Genomic DNA, 16,825 nt, shown 5'->3' on the forward strand with positions numbered 1-16,825 from the left:
TAATTGCTAATGACCTTCATAGAAACATAGAAAATTGAAAATAGGTGCAGGAGTAGGCTATTCGGCCCTTCGAGCCTGCACCGGCATTCAATATGATCATGGCTGATCATCCAACTCAGTATCCTGTACCTGCCTTCTCTCCATACCCCCTGATCCCTTTAGCCACAAGGGCCACATCTAACTCCCTCTTAAATATAGCCAATGAACTGGCCTCAACTACCTTCTGTGGCAGAGAATTCCACTGATTCACCACTCTCTGTGTAAAAAATGTTTTTCTCATCTCGGTCCTAAAAGACTTCTCCCTTATCCTTAAACTGTGACCCCTTGTTCTGGACTTCCCCAACATCGGGAACAATCTTCCTGCATCTAGCCTGTCCAACCCCTTAAGAATTTTGTGAGTTTCAGTCAACTTCTCAGAAATGCAGTGCATAATTTAATTATTTTAGCCTGTGTAATGTTTTAGGAGATTTCTAATACAATGATTTTTATAATATGTTATTTTGTCTTTATATTCTGTCTCTCTCAAACCAATCTGTCTGTGGCAGATTTAACGAGATCACCCACATTTATCCTCATTCTCTGTCCCTCTTTCGTTTACTTTCCCAGCCTTAAGGTACATACTTTGACCATCATGGTCTCAAACACCATCGTCTCCCTTGCACCATTATTGATTTATATATCCAGTAATATTATGTGTAAATGTTTAAAATGTTGACATGTGGTCTTGAGCCTCCCTGCTGAGCAGCGAGCAACATCTCACCCAGTGAGAGAGAAGTCTGATTTAAGGATAATGAATAATTGAGTGAACTGATGACAAGTGACAAGATCACAATCCCCGCATATTCTTCGGGTCAGTTTTGACATTATTCCAAATTGCTGGCACGTGATAAAGACCTGCTGTAAATGATGCTGCAAAGGCCTCAGGTGAGGGAATTGACCTATGAAGACAGATAAGTAACACCTACAGACATCCTTGTTCTCAAATAGACCAAAGGTGCAGGAGCAGGCCATTCGGCCCTTCGAGCCAGCATCGCCATTCAATGTGATCATGGCTGATCATCCCCAATCAGTACCCCGCTCCTGCCTTCTCCCCATATCCCCTTACTCAGCTATTTTTAAGAGCTCTATCTAGCTCTCTCTTGAAAGTATCCAGAGGGCTGGCCTCCACCACCCTCTGAGGCAGAAAAATCAACAGACTCACCACTCTCTGTGAGAAAAAGTGTTTCCTCGTCTCCGTTCTAAATGGCCTACTCCTTATTCTTTCACTTTGGCCCCTGGTTCTGGACTCCCCCAACATCGGGAACACATTTCCTGCCTCTTGCGTGCCCAAGCCCTTAACAATCTTATATTTCAATAAGAATCCCTCTCATCCTTCTAAATTCCAGAGTGTACAAGCCCAGTTGCTCCATTCTCTCAGCATATGACAGTCCCGCCATCCCGGGAATTAACCTCGTGAACCTACGCTGCACTCCCTCAATAGCAAGAATGTCCTTCCTCAAATTTGGAGACCAAAACTGCACACAATACTTCAGGTGTGGTCTCACTAGGGCCTTGTACAACTACAGAAGGACCTCTTTGCTCCTATACTCAACTTCTCTTGTTATGTAGGCCAACATGCCATTCGCTTTCTTCACTGCCTTCTGTACCTGCATGCTTATTTTCATTGACTGATGCACAAGGACCCTCAGAGACGTCTTTTGTCTGATGTTACAGCTAAAAAAATAATGCTTAACAGATTGCTGCAAGCTAAATAAATCAAGCTTGACCCTTGAGCAAGCACATTGACCATTATCGCCTATTGGATTTGGCCACAGACCAGCCCTATGCTCAGGAAGTGAAATTCACCCAGAGATTTGTGAATTTATGGAATTCCCTGCCACAGAGGGTAGTGGAGACCAAGTCACTGGATGGATTTAAGAGAGTTAGATAGAGCTCTAGGGGCTAGTGGAATCAAGGGATATGGGGAGAAGGCAGGCACGGGTTATTGATAGGGGACGATCAGCCATGATCACAATGAAAGGCGGTGCTAGTTAGAAAGGCTGAATGGCCTCCTCCTGCACCTATTTTCTATGTTCCTATGTTTCTCTCCTCCCTTTTCAAGCGAGCAGGGGTTACTTACCCAACCTTCCCTCTTACATTGACACGGTTGAAAATTTACCAATAAATAAAAGAAACAATAAGGTGATGCCTTCAGCCGTACTTCCTGAAAGCTTTCGAAACTCCAGCATTTCACAGCCAACCAATTGCAGAAAACCTGTACGTCTAGATTACTATGGAGTCAATTAGTTACCAATTTTCAGGTAACTGATGATATTTTTAAACAGTGCAAATAGTTGGGTGAGAGGATGATCTCCCACTGATAAAATGGCAATTTTTAGTGCGTTTCGCTCATGACACCAAGTTAGCATAATGTACCCACTCCAACATTTCCAATGGGCAGGAAGTATTTCATATTTATAAGAGTATGCATCATGCTGAAGGGGTACATGCATTCTGTTGAATTGGCAATTAAATTGGCAAGGAATAATGCACAAATCATGTCCTCTCTGATATTTCAATGCTTTAGACATTTATTTTATGTATTTTTTATCATCAGTAGCTTGCAGTGTTGTTCTGCTTCATTACAATATTTTTAATTACTCTCTTCATTGCCAACGGATTCAATTTGCTCGTTTAATTTGCTGTTAATCTCTGCAATTACCCTGGAGACCATTAAAAGTCACTCAAGATGCACTTGAGAAACACGTACCTTCTCATGCAGTCCAGTGCTCGGACAAAATAGTCTGGATGTAGACTATGCTCTTCTTGAAGAATCACACATTGCTCCAATGTCACCGACATCGATGTCCTGTCTTTGGCACTTTTACAGCTCGTAAAACGTATTCCGTTCAGCCTTCGGCAAATCTAACCAGGATTAAAAATAACTTGAATTACTGGAATTGTTCCTTGAATATCTTTGCAGTCAACTTGAATGTTTGGCAATTTCATGTTTGGTTTAATAAGATATTTTCATTTGCTAGTGGAATCCAAAGTTAGGGGGCATAAGTATAAGATAATCACTCATAAATCCCATAAATAATTCAGGACAAACTTGTTTATTTATGGAATGAGCATAGTTTACATTTACAGGAAAAGCTGATTAAACACATGACAAAGGTGTGGAGAGAAAATGCTGGTATGTTACACTGGTAGTTCAAGTTCAAGTGAGTTTATTGTCATGTGTCCCTGATAGGACAATTAAATTCTTGCTTTGCTTCAGCACACAGAACATAGTAGGCATTGACTACAAAACAGATCAGTGTGTCCATATACCATTATATAAATATATACACACATGAATAAATAAACTGATGAAGTGCAAATAACAGATAATAGTAAGATTAAACGAGAACTTACCAGTTTGAAGTTTGATCATTATTTTATGAGGAGTAACGTTGAGGAAATACGTGAAGAACCCCGCTAAGACGCATGCGTGTCATTCTTCAAAGCAGCGGTGTGAAATCACAGATAACTGTAATGACTAAACATAGTAAGATTAGAGAAGAGATACCAGTTAAGTATATGATCAAGGGTGGGAGCGGAGGGCACGTAATCCCTCAACGTTACTCCTCATAAAATAACGATCAAACTTCAAACTGGTAAGTTCTCGTTTAATCTTACTATTTTACTTCGGAGTCACGTGAGTGACTACGTGAAGATTTTAAAGAGCTGCGATTTCATGCCGTGGAAACGAGTCCATGCATCACATCTGCCTTGATTATGGGGAGAATAGTGTTAACATCATTAGATATCAATACTATATTGAAAAACAACGCTAAATTTATTAACACCAAATTATAGCCCCTATTTATGGGGTAAATTATATTACAGAACTTAAAATTGTTTCTGCAAATGTTCCAGGTTCAATGACTGGTTTGTTATAAAATCATTGGAAAGTTTTCTCCGTTGACCATCCTGCTGTCTTGAGGATTTGGTCCATAGGAACATCCAACTTCATAGCTGCCGATGTAGCTGCAGCCCTGGTGGAGTGAGATTTAAAAATGTTAGTATCCACTCCAGCCTTTATTAGGACCTGTTTTAGCCATCTAGAGATGGTCTGGACTGTCACTTTTTTGTGTGGCTGTTTGTAGCTGATTAAAAGTGGCATTTCTTTGCCTCTGATGATCTTAGTATACTCCATATATAATAGTAAGTGTGTTACAATACAGAGGCGATCATCTGTCGGGTAGGCCCTGAATTCTATTTTTAGGCCTGCTGACCCCTGTCTGTTCTGTTTGACTAATTCATTGATGTGAAAAGTTAAATTTCCAGATGAAATAGTCATGTTGTCCAGCCTTAGTTTCTGTAGCGACTGGACCCTTCGTGCTGTGACCAAGGCCATCAGCATGACTGTTTTCATAGTCAGTTTCTGTAGGGACAGACCTGTAGGTGGAGACCAGTTTCTTAACATGGTCAGTACAATGCTCACATCCCATATTTGGGAGTACCTGGTTCTTGGGGGATTAACATTAAAAATGCCCCTCATGAGTTTGGTTACCAGGGGGTGTGTCCCAACAGAATGCCGCTCTGTTCCTTGCCACAGGTATGTTGTCAGAGCACTTCTGGCGCAGTTGATGGCACTATAACTGAGCCCCTCCTCGTAATGGAAGCTTGCCAGGAATTCCAGAACAGACGGGATGTTCATAGATCTGTGGATTATGTTATTGTTTTGACAGTACTTTTACCATTTCTTGATGTACACCAAGTACTGTTTTTTGGTGGACTGTCTGTGGGCCGCTGAAATAATATCCACTGTTCGGCCCGTCAGTCCCAGGTGTAGTAGAGGTGCTTTCAAACTCTACAAATTAATAGGTTTGTATAATTATGACATGGGTGACGATCCTTTGTTATGGGATGAACCAGTAAATTAAGTCTATGATGGATGGTGATGCATGGTTCTAATACCATGTCGAGTATCACCGGGAACCATGGTTGAGTAGGCCAATCGGGTACTATCAAAATACCAGACGCAGGATCTTGCTGTATTTTCCTTAATACCCGACTGATTATCCAACATCCATTCAGTGTTTTCATTGAATTTGCGTGACCTGGTGTCTGCCACTAAATTTAGTTTACCTGGTAAGTAGGTAGCTGATATCCAAATATCTCTCTGGATACACCATTGCCAAATTGTGTTGGCCAGATTGTCACATGATGTCGATTTGTTTCCACCCATATGGTTGATATATGCTACCACGGTGGTGTTGTCAATTTGTAGTCTAACATGCTGGTGATATAACCCAGAACAATATGATTTAAGGCCATGGAATGCACTTAACATCTCCAGGTAGTTTATGCCCAGTGTTTGTAATAATGATGCCTCCTGTGCATTCCATCTCCCTCCACAGCTGGAGATGGAATTGGTAGCACCCCAACCAAGTGCACTGGCATCAGTTTGTAGTACCATAGACGGGTTGCTGATAATGATTGGATTGGAACAATGCCTAATGTTATCTTCCCACCATTTTAGTTCCATTATGGCTTCTGTTGGTAGCTTCATTGGTCTGTCAAAATGACCACCATTATTTTTGAGTGCTCTTATTTTCGCCCTCTGTAAATTTCGATAGTGTAAAGGTCCGAATTGTGTGGCTGGAAACGCAGCCACTATTTTGCCAATTATTCTTGCTACCAGTCTGATGGATGGTTTAGTGATGTCAATGATTTTGCTGCAAGCCTCTATTAAGGCTGTAACCTTTTCTTTCGGCAAAGTCACTGACATATGAACTGAGTTAATGGTGAACCCCAGATAATCCATTGTGGTTGAAGGCGTTAATTTAGATTTAACTGGATGGATGATAAACCCCAGTTTTTCAAATAATTGTTTTGTGGCTTGTTTAGCCAATTCCAAAGTTTTGCCCACAATAAGTATGTCATCTAAATATGCCATTACCATGTGTTTTTGTTTCCGTAGAAACGCTAGGACTGGTTTCAAAATTTTAGTGAACAGCCTGGGGGCTGATGTTAGATCATTAGGTAGTGCCCTGTACTGCCAGAACTGACACATCCAGTTAAATTTTAAGTAACATCTGTGGTCACCTCTTATGGGTACTGTATAGTAAGCATCTTTTAAATCGATGCTTGCCATGTAGTAACCTTTGGAAATCAATTGCTTAGCAGTAACAAAGGTTTCCATCTTGAAATGAATATATTGTATGAAAGTATTCAAATTAGTCAAATCGAGGATGATGCGGCAACCACCATCTTTCTTGTTTTTGATAAAGATATTGGACACGAATTCCTGTGATTCGTGTTGGGTTTTCTCAATTACTCCTTTTTTATTAAGCCGCTGTAATTCAGCATGTGCTTTTGATTTTTCTTTGCCTGTAAGCACGAACATTCGGTTCGGTACATGCTGAACTGGAGGGTAATGTTTTTGTATAAATTCTATGGTATAACCCTGGATACTGCTTAAAATATAAGTGTCGGTAGTTAACTTATTCCATGCATCCAGATAGAAGTGTAATCTACCACCAGCCTCCATGCTCCCTTCAATTCGTAAGGAACCAGACCCACCTACCTCCATAGTTACCAGTGGTAGGTTTGTTACTTTTTCGGCATCCTCCGTGGACGTTGAGGCGCCGGTGTCTGGGTCTGTAGTTGGGTTGGTGTTGAGGGTTTGCGCATTTTCCAGGAATGCCGGTCTGGGCCATGGCCTAAAAAAGACTGATGTTGAGTGTTCCTGGCCTTCGAGCTTTCACCAGTTTGTCTTGGCCGACTGGTGGGTGCGTAGGGGTGCTGTTTCTGGCCGAAGTAGTTTTTGGACACTGCTTTAATGAGCCCCAGGGTTTTAGCCTCTTCGTCAAGTTCTTTTACCTGTTTGGATAAGTCCCCTCCAAATAGTAGTATTGGTGGTTTGGAGGTTCCAGGTTTGCAGAGGCCTGCAAATTTGGGGTCTAAAGCCGGTTGGATGGCACTCTTCCTAATACTATTTAACTCGTATTGGGAGTTGCAAAATAAAGCAAGTGCATCTTGGTGATCTTGTGTCATGTCTTGTTCGTTCAATGTGCGGGCGAAAGCCGTAATTCCCGCTGTTAGGACTTTCAGAACTTTTTGTATTTTCAAGTCCCTGGCTCTGATTGATGCCCCGACATGTTTCCAAATACACTGGTTGACACTGGGAACATTTAGTGATTTGCAGGTCCCTGGTGGTAAGTGTCTTGCTGTGGTGTCCAATAATGCCTGTCCTTGTAGCTGGTTGAATGACATGTAGTCAATACTTGCAGCTATTTTGGGCTCCAGGTTTTGGCCAGTTTGGTCGGGTTGAATAAACTGGGACACCATATCCAATAGGTTTTCTTGCACCCCATGCACACTAGGAGTATGTTCTGCACACCCCTCTTCAGGGTCAGCCCAGAATTGACCTCCCATACTCCCCTCTGATGAGGGAGAAACACTGTGCAGCCCCACAAGAGGTACTGCTGTAGGACTTACTAGCTGCCCACTGTGACTAGGCTCCCTTTCCCGGAGCCTGCCACTTTGGAGTATTTGCTCCAACAGCCGCTCCAACTGGCTCCTATGCTCTCGGGCACAGGCCACTCGTGGCTGCTCCTGTTCCTCCAGCTGCTCCAACCGGCTCCAATGCTCTCGGGCACTGGCCGCTCGCGGCTGCTCCTGTTCCCCCAGCCGCTCCAACCGGCTCCAATGCTCATGGGCACTGGCCGCTCGCGGCTGCTCCTGAAGCCGCTCCAACCGGCCCCAATGCTCATGGGCACTGGCTGCTCGCGGCTGTTCAAAGTCGGACTCATCGGAGTCAACGACTCTGTCTGTTTTTTTGCTTCGCTTTACCGCCCGGCCGTGGTGTTGATTTGGCCGGTGCGGGAGCGAAGTCAGGCACAGCTGTTCCCATTATGGGAGATTGGTGTGCCGTTGGCTGCTGCTGGCTGCCCGCAACTCCGCGGTTCTCCCCCGCCAGCTTTTTCGCAGCCTTCTTGTTTCTCGTGGATCTGTCCATGCCTCCACCTGTAAAGTAAGTGGAAAGAACGCAGAGTCTCCTTACCTGCTGTTCCCGGCTTTTAAATTCTGCCGCTAAGGGGAACGACGTTCCCCCTGCTGTGACTCATTGCAAGGCATGTAGCGATATCCACGCATGCATCCTAGCGGGGTTCTTCACGTAGCCACTCACGTGACTCCAAAGTAAAATGGGTTATTAATGATCAGATTTTTGTCCGTGCCTGGTTTAATAGCTTAATGGTTGTGGGGAAGTAGCTATTCCTGAACCTGGTCATTGCAGTCTTCAGGCTCCTACAGGAGGTAGCAGGGAGAAGAGTGTGTGGCCAGGATGGTGTGGGTCTCTGATGATACTGCCAGCCTTTTTGAGGCAGCGACTGCGATAAATCCCCTCGATGGAAGAAATCCCCTCGGTGAGGGATGCGATCTCTAGGGTACTGGTAGATCAGCAGGGGTTTTTATGGCTCTGTTTTTTGTTTGTAGGCAGGGACTTTATTGTTTATTTTTACTTTCTTACTACCCTGTAAAAAATGGATGACAACAAAAATAAGGACTACATTCGTTTTTTGAGTTGGAACATAAAGGGAATTAATAATCCAGTAATGTGGAGCAGGGTCTTTGCACATTTAAAATCTCTGAAATCTGATATTATTTTCCTTCAGGAAACTCACCTCTGATCAAGTGAACATGTGAAACTGAAAAAAGCCTGGATAGGTCAAATATTCTGCTCCAAATATTCTTCTCACCGACCCCAGGGGAAGGTATGTAGTTGTGACAGGCAATCTATATGGCACACAGGTGGCACTAGCCAATGTATGTGGACCAAACTGGGACGACCCATCATTTCCCTCTAGCTTCATAACATCCCTCCCAAATCTCAATGACCACAAACTGATATTAGGCAAGGGATTTTAATTGTGTATTACATCCATATTTGGACAGATCCAACCCGAGACCTAATAGTAAAATTTCAAATTCTGGTGCTGTTATCAATTCATTTATAGAATCCCATACTCTTTTTGACCCCTGGAGAAGAAATAACCCATAAACAGGATCATCAAGTTTGCGGACGACACAACTGTGGTGGGACTGATAAACAACAACGACGAGTCTGCCTACAGGGATGAAGTCCAAAAACTGACTGTCTGGTGTACCAAAAACAACCTGGTACTCAACCCATCAAAGACAAAACAACTGGTCGTTGACTTCAGGAGGAAGAGGAGAGAGGAACCTGCTCCCTTATACATCAAAGGAGACATGGTGGAGAGAGTCACTGGCTTTAAGTTCCTGGGAATAAACATCTCCCAGGACCTCAAATGGCAAATGAACACCGTCACTCTCGTGAAGAAGTCACATCAGCGGCTGTATTTCCTGAGGTCTCTGCGGAGAGCAAACGTCTCACAGCCGCTGCTGCTGTCCTTCTACCGATGCGCCGTGGAAAGTATCCTCTCCTATGGCATCCTGGTGTGGTTTGCTAGCTGTACTGTGGCTGAGAGGAGGGCGCTGCAGGGAATTATAAAAACTGCGCAGAACATTACAAACGCCCAACTGCCCTCCTTGTATGATATATATAGGGCCCGATGCTTGCGCCGGGCCACAAATATCAAGCAGGACACATCCCACCCTGCCAACCACCTTTTCACTCTGCTACCCTCTGGGAGGCGATTCAGGTCTCTGAAGGCTCGCACCGGTAGACTAAAAAATAGTTTCTACCCATGTGCGATAAAAGAGCTTAATTCCAACAGAGAACACTGGGGAAGCAAAATGTAATTCCAAGAAATGCCGCCAAATTCTTTTAAATTCTTTTTAAATACTTATTTATTATTTTACTAATAAGTGTACATATGTGTCAATGGTTGTCGTGTTTGTATTTTTTAACCGGAGGAGATGTAATGGAATTTCGTTGCACAGTATTGTGCAATGACAATAAACGTATTTATTCATTCATTCATTCAAACAAAATAATATTCCTTTTTTTCCCCAATGCACCATTCTTATTCAAGAATTGATTTTTTTCTAGATAGTAGGATCCTTTCCATGGTTAAGGGGAGCCAGTATAGCAGTATTGTTATTTCTGACCACAGCCCTGTGCAACTAGATATAGGCTTCCTAGACTGCCCTAGACTTCGACGCACATGGCGGTTTGATCCTCTGTTGCTATCTAGGGAGTCCTTCAAAAGATTTATTTCTCAACAAATAAACACCTTTATGGAAATTAATAATACTCCGGACATGCACTTAGCGACTATCTGGGAGGCTATTAAAGCCTACCTTCGAGGCCAGATAATCTCATATACATAGAAACATAGAAAATAGGTGCAGGAGTAGGCCATTCGGCCCTTCGAGCCTGCACCACCATTCAATATGATCATGGCTGATCATCCAAATCAATATCCCATACCTGCCTTCTCTCCATACCCCCTGATCCCTTTAGCCACAAGGGCCACATCTAACCCTCTTAAATCTAGCCAATGAACTGGCCTCAACTACCTTGAAGCAGAGAATTCCACAGATTCACCACTCTCTGTGTAAAAAATGATTTTCTCATCTCGGTCCTAAAAGACTTCCCTCTTATCCTTAAACTGTGATCCCTTGTCCTGGACTTCCCCAACATCGGGAACAATCTTCCTGCATCTAGCCTGTCCAAACCCTTAAGAATTTTGTAAGTTTCTATAAGATCCCCCCTCAATCTACAGCATATGAGAGGAAGAAATATAAACAATGTCTGACAGAACTGTCCCACAGTATAGCGGAAATAGACCGCATCAATGCCAATTCACCAACACCTGAACTTTACAAGGAGAAATTATTACTTAAGATGGAATTTGACAATTTATCCACCAGACAAACAGAGCAACTAATCTTCAAATCAAAACAGAATTTTTATGAACACGGAGAAACGGCAGGAAAACTTTTAGCGGACCAGACCAGACAGTCCACAGCCGCCAGTCCTATTTTAACATCGCCGTGGGTAAAGACTACTGGCCCAGATGCCACCAATGACCAGTTAAAGTAGTTTTATTTTTCCCTCTATGCTTCAGAACCACCCAGTGATCTGTCATGTATCCCTGCCTTCTTAGACAGCTTGTACACCCCAGAAATTACTACAGAGGACCAAGCACAAATTGACAGGTGTACAAATTGAAACGTGTTTCCAGCTTCAGGTTCCTGGGGGTCAACATCTCCGATGACCTCTCTTGGACCCACAATACCTCAACTCTGATCAAGAAGGCTCACCAGCGTCTCTTCTTCCTGAGGAGACTGAAGAAGGTCCATCTGTCTCCTCAGATCCTGGTGAACTTCTACCGCTGCACCATCGAGAGCATCCTTACCAACTGTATCACAGTATGGTATGGCAACTGCTCTGTCTCCGACCGGAAAGCACTGCAGAGGGTGGTGAAAATTGCCCAACGCATCACCGGTTTCTCACTCCCCTCCATTGAGTCTGTCCAAAGCAAGCGTTGTCTGCGAAGGGCGCTCAGCATCGCCAAGGACTGCTCTCACCCCAACCATGGACTGTTTACCCTCCTACCATCCGGGAGGCGCTACAGGTCTCTCCGTTGCCGGACCAGCAGGTCCAGGAACAGCTTCTTCCCTGCGGCTGTTACACTACTCAACACTGTACCTCGGTGACTGCCAATCACCCCCCCCCCCGGACACTCCTTCCACCAGGAAAAAAATAATAATTGCACTACTATGACTGTATGTATGTATATATATTTATTTATTGCTCATATTCTATGTTCGCTCTTCTAGGGAGATGCTAACAGCTTTTCGTTGTCTCTGTACTGTACACTGCAAAATGGCAATAAAGTTTGAATCTGAGTCTGAACAGGGAAATATCAACTGAAGAAATATTACAAGCAATTAAATCTATGCAGAGCAACAAAGTTCCAGGACCAGATGGTTTCCCAATTGAAATATACAAAGAATTTGCAATGAAGCTGGCTCCAACACTTAAATTGTTGTATCAGGAAATTTTTAGCCAGCAGAATCTACCTCAAACAATGTGGCAGGAAACCATATCGCTCCTGCTGATAAGGATAAAGACCCAGTATTGTGTGGTTCATAACGCCCTGTAAGCTTGCTGAATTGTGATTATAAAATCCTCACAAACATTTTAGCCACCTGTCTTGAAACAGTAGTCTCCAAAGTTATTAACCCTGACCAAACTGGATTTATACCGGGCAGGCAGTCGTTCTATAAGATGCGGCGCCTACTTAATGTATTGTATTCACCTCACACCACAGAACAATCGGAAGTAATTATTTCTTTAGACGCTGAGAAGGCATCCGACAGTGTCGAATAGCAATATTTGTTTACCGTTCTCAAAAGATTTGGCTTTGGTCCATCATTTTTATCATGGATTAAAATATTATATTTCGCGCTAACGGCAGCTGTGAGGACCAACAATATAATCTCTGACTACTTCCAGCTCTATAGGGGCTGCAGCCTTTCTCCCTGCTTATTTGATTTGGCAATAGAACCACTTGCTATAGCTCTTAGGACAGAAGATGGTATCAGAGATATCTTTCGAAGTGGTAAATCTCACAAAGTATTGCTGTACACAGACGACCTGCTGGTCTATATATCCAACCCAACTGACTCCATACCAAAGCTACTGCATATATTAGAGAATTTTGGCCGCCTGTCAGGTTATAAGATAAATTACTCAAAGAGCTTGCTTTTCCCAATCAATCACACTGACGGCGACTACTCCAGCTTCCCAATTAAACTTGAGAAAAGTGTATTTACTTATCTGGGAATTAAAGTCACCCATACCATGGGAGGTTTACACAGCCATAACTTTAAATCATTATTAGAACAAACAACACAGGACTTCAACAATTGGTCAACACAACCACCCTCATTAGTAGGCTGCATCAACATCGTTAAAATGACAGTTTTACCTAGATTTCTTTACCTTTTTCAAATGATCCCCATATTCATACCTAGGACAACTTTTCAGCAATTAGATAGACTAATCTCATCATTTATTTGGAACAATTCAAATCCCAGGATGAAGAAAATATACTTGGAAGTTCCTAAGGCAGCTGGTGGTCTAGGTTTGCCTAACTTGATCTATTACTACTGGGTTGGAAATATTGTAAAACGTTTACATTGGACATATTCATATGAGAGTAAACAGGGCACAGACTGGGCACAGATGGAACTCCTATCTGATCCACTACCGATAATCACCTGCTCATTACCTTATAATCGTAAAATACAAATGACAAACCCGGTGGTTAAAACCTCGCTTAAAATATGGCTCCAGTTCAGGAAACATGTTGGACTAAAGGGTACCAGCAGGCTTTTCCCAGTGGCAAATAATTAATTTTTTACATCCTCCATGTTAGGTACTGCGTTTTCATATTGGCATAGAGTGCAGAGGAGATTTACTAGAATGGTGCCTGGGTTTCAGCAACTAAGTTACAGAGAAAGGTTGAACAAGTTAGGTCTTTATTCTTTCGAGCACAGAAGGTTAAGGGGGGACTTGATAGAGGTCTTTAAAATGATGAGAGGGATACAGAGTTGACGTGGATAAGCTTTTTCCATTGAGAGTAGGGAAGTTTCAAACAAGAGGACATGATTTGAGAATTAAGGGACAAAAGTTTAGGGGTAACATGAGGGGGAACTTCTTTACTCAGAGAGTGGTGGCTGTGTGGAATGAGCTTCCAGTGGAAGTGGTGGAGTCAGGTTCGATTCTATCATTTAAAAATAAATTGGATAGGTATAAGGAGGGGAAAGGAATGGAGGGTTATGGTCTGAGTGCAGGTAGATGGGACTAGGGAAGAATATGTGTTCGGCACGGACTAGAAGGGCCGAGATGGCCTGTTTCCGTGCTGTAATTGTTATAAGGATATATAGGATGGACTGGTATATTTTTGAGTCTTGTTTACTGGTGGAACGTTCACTTCCTTTGAAACGCTTGCTGAAGACCACAATACACCCAGATCTCATTTCTTCAGGTATCTTCAAATAAGTAGCTTTGCTAAAACAGTGTTTCCCTCATTTCCTGATCTGTCCACTAAGAGCCAATTAGACACTATTCTGGAGTTGGACCCCTTTGACAAGAAACGTGTTTCAGCAATTTACACATTAATACAGGAATTAAAACAGATATCCTGGGACAAAACTAAAGCGGGGTGTAGAGCTTTCTGATGAGGTGTGGCAAGAGAGCATAATTCGTATACACACCTCTTCGCTGTGTATACGCCATGGGTTGATCCAATTTAAAGTGCTTCACCATCTTCATTATTCAAGAGACAAACTTGCCAGAATCTTTTCTACCACAGACCCTGGCTGCCCTAGATGTGGCCATAGCCCAGCCTCTGTAGGACACATGTTTTGGACATGTCCCTCTCTCAACAGCTACTGGGGAAACATATTTGAGGTGTTCTCCCATATCTGCAGATATCCTGACTTGCACACAGCTATCTTTGGAATATCACCCCCAAACTGTAAGCTTACAAATTTACAAGCTTGCTTGCTTGCTCGCAGGCTTATTCTTCTCAACTGGAAGTCTTTGAATCACTTCCCTCTGGAAGGCGACTCAGATTCAGATTCAGATTCAGATTCAATTTTAATTGTCATTGTCAGTGTACAGTACAGAGACAGCGAAATGCATTTAGCATCTCCCTGGAAGAGCGACATAGCAAATGATTTGAATAAATAATAATAAGTGATAATAAGTGTCCGGGGGGGGGGGGGGGGTGATTGGCAGTCACCGAGGTACGTTGTTGAGTAGAGTGACAGCCGCCGGGAAGAAGCTGTTCCTGGACCTGCTGGTTCGGCAACGGAGAGACCTGTAGCGCCTCCCGGATGGTAGGAGGGTAAACAGTCCATGGTTGGGGTGAGAGCAGTCCTTGGCGATGCTGAGCGCCCTCCGCAGACAACGCTTGCTTTGGACAGACTCAATGGAGGGGAGCGAGGAACCGGTGATGCGTTGGGAAATTTTCACCACCCTCTGCAATGCCTTCCGGTCGGAGACAGAGCAGTTGCCATACCATACTGTGATGCAGTTGGTAAGGATGCTCTCGATGGTGCAGCGGTAGAAGTTCACCAGGATCTGAGGAGACAGATGGACCTTCTTCAGTCTCCTCAGGAAGAAGAGACGCTGGTGAGCCTTCTTGATCAGAGTTGAGGTATTGTGGGTCCAAGAGAGGTCATCGGAGATGTTGACTCCCAGGAACCTGAAGCTAGAAACACGTTCCACCTCCGTCCCGTTAATGTGGATGGGGGTGTGCGTGCCGCCCCTGGACTTCCTGAAGTCTACAATGAGCTCCTTGGTCTTCTTAGGGCCAGGTTGTTGTCAGCGCACCATGCTGCTAAGTGCTGGACCTCCTCCCTGTAGGCCGACTCATCGTTGTTGCTGATGAGGCCAATCACCGTTGTATCATCTGCATACTTGATGATGGTGTTAGTACCATGTACAGGTGTGCAGTCATAGGTGAAGAGGGAGTAGAGGAGGGGGCTCAGTACACAGCCCTGTGGAACGCCGGTGTTCAGGGTGAGGGTTGAAGAGGTGTGCTTGTCTAACCTAACAGACTGGGGTCTGTTGGTTAGAAAGTCCAGTATCCAGTTGCAGAGGGAGGGGTCGATGCCCAGGTTACCGAGTTTGGTGATCAGTTTTGATGGTGTTGAATGCTGAGCTGTAATCGATGAACAGCATTCTTATGTAAGTGTCTCTGTTGTCGAGGTGGGGGAGGGCGGAGTGAAGTGCCGTTGAGATGGCATCCTCCGTACTCCTGTTCTTGCAGTAGGCAAACTGATAGGGATCCAGTGTGGGGGGTAGGCAGCTTTTGAGGTGTGCCAGGACCAGCCTCTCGAAGCACTTGGTGATGATGGGGGTAAGTGCAACTGGGCGGAAGTCGTTGAGGCTTGCCGCAGTGGAGTGTTTTGGCACTGGCACGATGGAGGTGGTTTTAAGGCACGTGGGGACAACTGCTTGGGCAAGTGACAGGTTGAAGATGTCAGTCCAGACGTCTGTCAGCTGCGCAGCACAGGCCCTGAGCACGCGCCCGGGGATGCCGTCAGGGCCAGCAGCTTTACGTGCATTAGTCCTTTACGTGCATTAGTCCTTTACGTGCATTAGTCGGACTCCGGACTGTCAAAGCTGCCACAGCCAGACATAAAAACAGTTTTTATCCACGAGTAGTTGCTCTACTCAACAGCCAAAAATCTGTAGCCTCCCTTTGATCTGGTATTTTGTTGGTTCACATGCTTGATCAATGGTGTTTTATCATGAATGTCTTATTATTATTAATGTTTAGTGTTTTCTGAATCATTCGTAACTGTCACTGTATGTCATGTTGTTACTTGTGCGCGGAGCACCAAGGCAAATTCCTTGTATGTGAATACTTGGCCAATAAACTTACTTACTTTAACTGAAAATATTGTCCACACAGTCATAATAATTTATTTATATTTGTATGTTGCTGTTGTTAACATGTAACATTTGAACACAAAGACTCTGCCTATTTTAAATTTTTTATTTTTTAAATTATAATAATTTTTTTTTCTCTTTCTATTTTTTGCATCTTGGGGATGGTGAGGGGGTATATACGTTTTGTACTGTTCTGTTCTGTACTGTTTGTTGGTGTTCTGTGTAAATTTGTGTTTATAACTTGAAAACCAAAAATAAAGTTATTGCAAAAAAAATAATAAAAGGATGAGGAGAGTGCGAGGGAATATTGAGTAGTAATATTCCATTGATGTAAACCCACAAACATTTCTGGAGAGAGTCATTCTCAGGGGAATTTTAACCTGCAGGGGCATGTTACTTTGGGTGTAGCCATGAGTTTAAGAACATAAGAAATCCAAATGCATTTGCAAG

The 16,825-nt window shown here is 43.5% G+C and overlaps 1 protein-coding gene across 3 annotated transcripts in view; it reads right to left on the reverse strand.

The window, feature by feature from the left end:
- Positions 1 to 16,825, reverse strand: part of inpp4b (inositol polyphosphate-4-phosphatase type II B) — a 589,015-nt gene that overhangs the window by 16,970 nt on the left and 555,220 nt on the right. For all 3 annotated transcript variants that reach the window (XM_033050984.1, XM_033050903.1, XM_033012170.1), the window contains one exon: positions 2,750 to 2,904. In XM_033050984.1, coding sequence (XP_032906875.1) covers positions 2,750 to 2,904 — 155 coding nt within the window. The remainder of the gene's footprint in view (positions 1 to 2,749; positions 2,905 to 16,825) is intronic.

This window comes from Amblyraja radiata, chromosome 1 (assembly GCF_010909765.2).
Source record: "Amblyraja radiata isolate CabotCenter1 chromosome 1, sAmbRad1.1.pri, whole genome shotgun sequence".
Taxonomy (NCBI): Eukaryota; Metazoa; Chordata; class Chondrichthyes; order Rajiformes; family Rajidae; genus Amblyraja; species Amblyraja radiata.